The sequence below is a fragment of the Cucumis melo genome, chromosome 1 (genome assembly GCF_025177605.1).
Source record: "Cucumis melo cultivar AY chromosome 1, USDA_Cmelo_AY_1.0, whole genome shotgun sequence".
Taxonomy (NCBI): Eukaryota; Viridiplantae; Streptophyta; class Magnoliopsida; order Cucurbitales; family Cucurbitaceae; genus Cucumis; species Cucumis melo.
The window spans coordinates 33,045,387-33,052,986 of record NC_066857.1 but is presented as its reverse complement, the minus strand read 5'-3'; the positions used below and the strand labels follow the sequence as shown (position 1 = coordinate 33,052,986).

General features: G+C 36.7%; 1 protein-coding gene across 1 annotated transcript; it reads left to right on the top strand.

Moving 5' to 3' along the window:
• The first annotated feature begins 1,889 nt into the window (after window positions 1-1,889).
• On the top strand, window positions 1,890-2,781 carry LOC127148604 (subtilisin-like protease SBT5.1). The gene is made up of 3 exons (XM_051082698.1): window positions 1,890-2,106; window positions 2,213-2,341; window positions 2,456-2,781. Exons 1-3 carry the CDS (start codon window positions 1,890-1,892, stop codon window positions 2,779-2,781), a joined length of 672 nt encoding a protein of 223 aa, XP_050938655.1.
• The last annotated feature ends 4,819 nt before the right edge of the window (window positions 2,782-7,600 follow it).

Here is a 7,600-nt window from a genome sequence, read left to right as displayed (position 1 = left end):
TTTTGTGTATACAAATGTAAAAGATAAATATTATAGTTTCTAAAATAATATTTATTGATTCGTTGGAGCGAGAAAAAATATTTATCTATATGGATTCAATGTTGGTTTATAAAAAATGGACAATAATACAAGAATTAAATAAATATAAATTTCTAAAAATGGACAACAAGTCTTTAATGTCGGTTTTAAAACGACATCATAGCCCAATCGACATTAAAGGGCTTCAATAACACTATCAAAGATGTCGGTTTAAAACCGACATTAAAGCTCAACCGACATTAAAGGGCTTCAATAACACTATCAAAGATGTCGGTTGAAAACTGACATTAAAGGCCTTTAATGTCGTTTTTAAACCGACATTAAAGGTGCCTTTAATGTCGTTTTTAAACCGACATTAAAGCCCAACCGACATTAAAGGCCTTTAATAACGCTCGCAAAGATGTCGGTTGCCAAGTGACATTAAAGCCCTTTAATGTCGGTTTTAAACCGACATTAAAGGCCAAATTTCTTCTAGTGCGTACTCCTCTATGCTTAATGAATATATTCTGGGAGTTAAAGAGTGTGCTTTCAAATATCCACCCTGTGAAATGTTCAATATCACCCATGAACCCCTAGTATCCTTTTTCAAATTAAAAAGAAAACACTACAAGAAATCTGACCTTTAATGTCGGTTTAAAACCGACATTAAAGGGCTTTAATGTCACTTGACAACCGACATCTTTGCGAGCGTTATTAAAGGCCTTTAATGTCGGTTGGGCTTTAATGTCAGTTTAAAAATGACATTAAAGGCCTCTTTAATGTCGGTTTAAAAACGACATTAAAGGCCTTTAATGTCAGTTTTCAACCGACATCTTTGATAGTGTTATTGAAGCCCTTTAATGTCGGTTGGGCTTTAATGTCGGTTTTAAACCGACATTTTTGATAGTGTTATTGAAGCCCTTTAATGTCGACTAGACTATGATGTCGTTTTAAAACCGACATTAAAGGCTTGTTTTTGTCCATTTTTAGAAATTTATATTTATTTAATTGTTATTATTGTCCATTTTTTATAAACCAACATTGAATCCATATAGATAAATATTTTTTTCTCGCTCCAACAAATTAATAAAATTAATATTATTTTAGAAACTATAATATTTATCTTTTAAATTTGTATACACAAAATGAAAACTTAATATTGTGTTTATATATACATTCTACAATGGTACATGAAACAAGATCCTAATGCAAGACTTAAATAAGAAATTCTAAATGCCTTCTCAGTCTTCAACCTTCAACGATCGCCTGGCTATCTACACAATCGCTTAGCTTTCAATCTAATGACTTCAATCATTCTACAAGCAATATCAAAATAAACCATTTAATCTGATAACTTTTGATTTCTATCATCTCCATTATTACAAACAAACATGTCAAGCATAGTAGTAAGCAGTTCTATCACTAGAAGAAAACCATAAACATACCCAAACCCAATTACAAAAACATTCAAACCCACTCATAAAGAAAAGTATATATCAAAATAATTTTTGGAATATGTAGAAACTGTCATTGTACACATTCAAATGTCTATCTCCCAAACATTTTTATATACAGAATCATTTTCCATGGTCGATTCCTTGCATCATATTATTTAAATAACTGCCCTGAACACTCTTCCTTGCATCATATTATTTAAATTTTCAAAGAAGAGAAGAGAGGAGAGTTTTCAGCTGGATCTTACAGTATCAATGGCATGAACCAAATCATCGAACTTTGCTCCAGTTACTTCTTTAACGACCTTCTTATCCTTTAGAATTTTGAAAGTTGGCACCACTTTTATCCCAAGTTTCTTTGCCAATGGCTGCCAGATAAAATTTATTGTTCCACGCCTGAATTTGAGAGTTATTGTGATGCAGCCGGACATATCAGCACCAGGAGTGAACATTCTTGCAACCTGGCTTGGAAATGATTCAAGTTCAACTCCACAAGCAACAAAGTCACCACTCTTCAATGTGATCTCAGGAACTTCAATGTCCTGCCCCCATGTCTCTGGCGTAGTGGCCTCTGTAAAATCTCAAAACCCCACATGGAGTCCCTCAGCAATCAAATCAGCCATCATGACAACAGGCAAGGAATATTAACCTTAGAATGGAAGAAAAAAATTCTTCTTTCCTTTTCTTGTTGACCTGAACATGTTTACTAATGACCAATTCTTTCTCAAAAAAATTTACAGCAATCCAAACGAATAACTTGGGATCGCCTATGACTTTGGATACGGGATCAGTAGCCACACCTTATGATTATGGGGCAGTTGAAATATCAACCAATGGAGCATTACAACCAGGACTAGTCTATGAAACTAGTACAACAGACTACTTACTATAACTTTGCGGCCGAGGTTATAATCTAACCACCATTAAAAGCATCACAACTACTGTTCCTAATGGATTTGATTGCCCCAAGAATTCAACTACAGACTACATATCCAACATGAACTACCCAACAATAGCAGTATCAGAATTGAAAGGCAAGGAAAGTAAGAAAGTAATCAGAACAGTTACAAATGTTGGTGGCAATGGTGAAACAGTTTACACAGTCAGTGTAGACGCACCTGAGGAAGTAGAGGTCAAAGTGATTCCAGAGAAATTGAAATTTGCAAAGAACAATGAGAAGCAGAGTTATCAAGTGGTTTTCACCCCATCCACACTGAAGGAAAGAGTATTTGGTTCAATCACTTGGACCAATGGAAAACATCGAGTCCGAAGTCCATTTGTCGTCACTAGTGAGAGTAGTGAGCCATAAGATTACTTATAAAATAGTGAACACATTGCAAGGTCAAAAGTTGTAATTCTCTAGTCATCTGTTTCAGTTTGGACTATGGTACTTTCTGAATAAACGTAGTTGGTGTTTTAGATGTCTAACCTGATTGAACACCCTTCATCTTTAAAAAAAATCATCAAAACTAAATTGAGGGCTAAAGACACTGAATAGAAACATTAGGATTCAGGAGAAACGAAGAAAGTATGGTGGAAGAGCAGATGGGGCTGAGTGATAAATTGATCTTAAACAAGACTGTATCTAAGACTCCCATTTTTGGCTAATAGTGATTGTGAGTAGAAGAGATATACAAGCAAATGGACATAGTAACAACTAACAAATGAATTTCAACTTCACTGATAATGTGGCACTTACCCGGGGTATAATACCATGATAATGTTGTCCTTATCCCCATTGTAACCCTGAATGTAAAAGCAAAAAATTCAATGTCAGAGAAGGTTTCAAATAAAATTAAGGCAGACGTTAAAGCCGACCACAAAGAATTAGTGCAAACTAAAGGAAATGCAATATGATTCAGGCCACTGAATGTAAGCAGTTGCACAGAAGGAAAGAAGCACCTTTAGTAATTCCATTTCTTCCTTTGTTGGACAAAACTTGATTAGGTTGTCAACCTGATCCACATCTAATGCCGATTCATCCAGTGCAAGGACCGAACACTGAGAATGGTCACCACAATTCGTACAAAAGACTAAATCAAAAATGAAAATACGCTTTAAGCAAATAACACCCTCAGAAAACACATTATGCCTCCACCATTACACAAATCGAAAGGGAAAACGCGACCAAAGTCACACAAAAAATGCACCAATCTCAAACCTCAACCAAACTGAAACAGCACCGGTAAGTCACAGGTGTAAGAACACGTGGTAGTACCTGCTGATACAAGCCATAGAGTAACAAAGCGGCCTCATCAGAGAACTTAGACCTGAGGGCCTTTGAAGACAATTTCGGTGATCCATCAAAACCGGCATAAGAAGCTGCGGCGTAGAACCGATCGGGATATTGCAAGCCGGAGCTCGCCCTCACCATCGCAGCCATCTCTTCTTCGCCTTCTTCTATGTAAGCTTAGGAATTGGACGAACAAACAAGTTGCACCTGAGGTTATAGCCGTCATCGTCTGATGGAATTATGTGAGAGAGGTATCAAAGGCGGAGAGAAGGGAGTTAGAACTTTGCGACGGTGGAGATTGAAGAAAGGGAAGAAGAGGAGATGAAAGATGGATGAGGATTAGATGCAAGAAGGGGAGACGAGAGGGATAGAGGGAAGGGATGAAGGCGGCTGCTAATGGGTTAAAGGAAAAGGCATTAAAACCCTAGTGTAAAAGGGAAATATTAATTAAATAAAAATAATAATAATAAAAAGTAAATTTAATGTCGGTTTTAAACCGACATTAATCCTTCCTCTTTGATGTCGGTTTTAAACCGACATTAAACATCTGCATTTTAAAAACCGACATTAAACATTCATTTTCATTTTTTTCAACCGACACCAAAGGTCATATTTCTTCTAGTGAAAAAAAACATTATATAGTACAGGCAATTTAATTTTTTTTGATAAGGATACTTTGTTATGGTGTTTATAAGCAACCATAACAAGATTTCATTAAAATCGAATCTAATAGAAGTTACATGGGCTGGAGAGTAGCCTGTTAACAAAGTAATTAGTTAGAGAATACATTGAGATTGAGAGCTATCGTTCTTTTAGAATAGTTTTTGAAGAGGGAGCTCCTAGATGACCAAGTTCCAATCAGAGTGGATATGTTTTCCCATGTATTCCAGTAAGTGGAAGCTTTTTCTTTGAAGATTTGGTTGTTTCTATCCAGCCAAATTGTCCATAAAGTTGCCACTATTGCATTGAAGCGAATGATTTCTTTCATGTTGTTGTTTTTTAAAGCACATAGATACGAGCATAAGTCTTTGATGCTTGTTAGAGGGATTGCAAAGTTCAGCTCGTGTTGCATCTTTATCCAGAGTTGTGTAGCATTGGGGCATGAGAGAAAGAGGTGATTGATGTCTTCGTTTGCCCTTTTACATCTAACACACCAATTTGGATTGAGATAGCAGGAAGGATTTTTCTTTTGAATGGCTTACATTTCGGAGGCATGGTAGATCCTCAAAGATTTTTGTAGCCTAGGCTTTGTGTTGATTGAGAGAGTTGAGAGTGTTGAGCTTCTTCCAAGAATGCTTTTTTTGCTGATCTAATCATGTAAATGTCATTGCTCTCTTTGTTCCAAACTGGTCTGTCATCTATAGAATTTTGTGTTATGGTGGGGAGGGAATTTTTTAGTAATTGCCAAGCATTGGTTTCCCTTTCATTGAGAGGTCTTCTTGGTTTGAAGTTCCAATCGTTTGTCCCAGGGTCCCAAACTTCTTTGACAGTAGCTTCTTTACAGCTTGATAATGCGTAAAGTCTTGGGGCCTTTTGGTTTAGAGATATACTGTTTGTCCAGTTGTTGTGCCAAAAAGAATGGGAGCCTCCACTGTTTATTTTCCAGGTAATTTTTGAATTGAACCAGTCTTTTCCTTTTATGATGGAGCGCCAAGGAGCATTTGAGCTTGAGTACTTTCCAAAATATGGGATACCTCCAGTGAATGTTTTACTGTATTTGGCATCGATTATCGACTTCCAAAGAGCTTCTAGTTCCCTATGGTAGCACCAAAGCCACTTTGTTAAGAGGGAAAAGTTTGAGGCTTTCATCCTTGTGATACCCAGGCCACCTTTGTCTTTTGGCAATGTGCAAATACCCCAGTTAATCAGGTGAGGGTTATTTGAATTTGAGGTGCTTCCCCAGAGGAAATTCCTCCATATTTTGTCAATGTCTTTATAGATCTGATTTGGAGCTTTGAAGATCGAAAGCTGATAAGTTGGATTACTTTCGAGAGATGATCTGATTAAGGTCAGTCTTTCTCCTTTGGTGATATGGTTGTATTTCCAACTGCTCAATTTTTTATGGATGTTTTCAATAATTTGAGACCAGAAAACTCTTGAGATAGGTTTACCTCCTAAGGGAACTCCCAAGTAATTGATGGGGAGGAATTGTTGAGTAAAGCCAAGTATACTTGCAACTTCGGAAGCTCTATCATTTGAAATGTTTACCAGACTTATAGTTGATTTAAGAAGGTTTATCTTCAATCTGTATGCCAATTCAAATAGCATGAGAACTGTTTGAAGGTTTTTGATTGAAACATCATCATCCTCCACGAATATCAGAATGTCGTCTGCGAAGAGGAGGTGTGTTATACTGTAGCTGTTGTTTATTTTAGCTCCTTTGATAGCTTGCCTCTTTTCTAGGTGATTTAGTAGTCTGCTAAGATAATCCATCGCAAGAACAAAAATAAAGGGAGATATGGGGTCGCCTTGCCTGATGCCTTTCTAAGCTTTTATCCTCCCTCTTGGTTTTCCATTGATGAGAATAGTAATTCACATTTGATATACATGCTTTAATCCATTTTCTCAGTCTTTCTGGGTAATTTTTTTGATTTAGCATGTATTCAATGAAGTTCCAACTTATCTTGTCGAAGGCTTTTTCCACATCCAACTTTAGGATAAAACCTTTTTCCTTTTTTGATTTCCAATTATTGATCACTTCATTAGCAATGAGGATAGCATCTGTTATCTATCTACACTTAACAAAAGCCATTTGGTTTTTCGCCATAGTGTCAGGTAGAGTTTCTTTGATCATGTTTGCCAAAGCTTTAGCCATGATCTTATACAACGAGGTAGTTAGGCTGATTGGTCTGAAGTCTGTTGGTTTAGAACAGAGGTTCTTCTTGCCAATGAGAGCAATTTAGGTGTTGTTAACACATTCGTTGATGACACAATTTCTATGGAACTCTTTGAAGACTTCAATCAAATCCTTTTTAAGGGTATGCCAGTGTTTTTTATAGAACAATATGGGGAAGCCATCCGGATCAGGTGCTTTGTCGTTGCTTAAAGACCAAATGGTGCTTTTTATCTCAGCCTCATCAAAGGGCTTGCAGAGATTAGAATGATGAATATCATTTAAAGGATCCCACTCCAGGTTTGATATGAGTATTTCTCTGCTTTCTTCCTTTTTGAATAGGCCTTTGAAATGATTTGTGCTGACATTTGAGATTCCATCTGTTGTGTCATAAACTTGGCCATTTGAGTCAGTGACACAACAGATGTTGGAATGTTGGCCTTTGAAGCGATTTCTATGTTGGAATATTAGAGGGTTAGGCTCTCCCTCAAAAAGAGCCCAAATAAAAAGTTTAATTATGTCTTATGATCCTGATTTCATCATCCTAACAGAAACCAAAATTCACACTCTAAATTATTTCAACATTAAATCCCTTTAGAACAAACCAACTGCAAATTGGCAATCTCTTGAACCCCAAGGCTGCTCAGGTGGAATCCTTCTTATGTGGAAGGATTGGCAATCCTCTTTCAAAGTAGAAAAAATGATTAAGCAGAGATACACATTCACTGTCAATATCAGAGAAACAAATGGAAAGAATTGGTGGCTAACATCTATCTATGGTCCCACAAAGAGTAAAGACAAGGATGAGTTTTGGAATGAACTTAAGATTCTTCACTCCCTTTATTCCCCAATTTGGATGCGCAGGAGATTTCAACATTGTTCGACGGCCATCCGAAACCAATGCAAAGAGTCTTGACAAAAAGAATATGGCCATCTTCAACAACATAATTCAAGACTTTGAACTCTTCGACCCTCCTCTCACCAACAACTCCTACACTTGGTCCAATCTCAGAACTGATCCGATTTATTCTAGGCTTGACCGATTCTTATACACAAAGGATT

Excerpts from the sequence above, each read along its gene's own strand:
- LOC127148604 (XM_051082698.1), top strand. The coding sequence starts at position 1,890 with ATGCAGCCGGACATATCAGCACCAGGAGTGAACATTCTTGCAACCTGG. Across the intron at positions 2,107-2,212 it reads ATCAGCCATCATGACAACAG|CAATCCAAACGAATAACTTG; the intron begins GCAAGGAATATT and ends AAAAATTTACAG. Across the intron at positions 2,342-2,455 it reads AGGACTAGTCTATGAAACTA|ACTACATATCCAACATGAAC; the intron begins GTACAACAGACT and ends ATTCAACTACAG.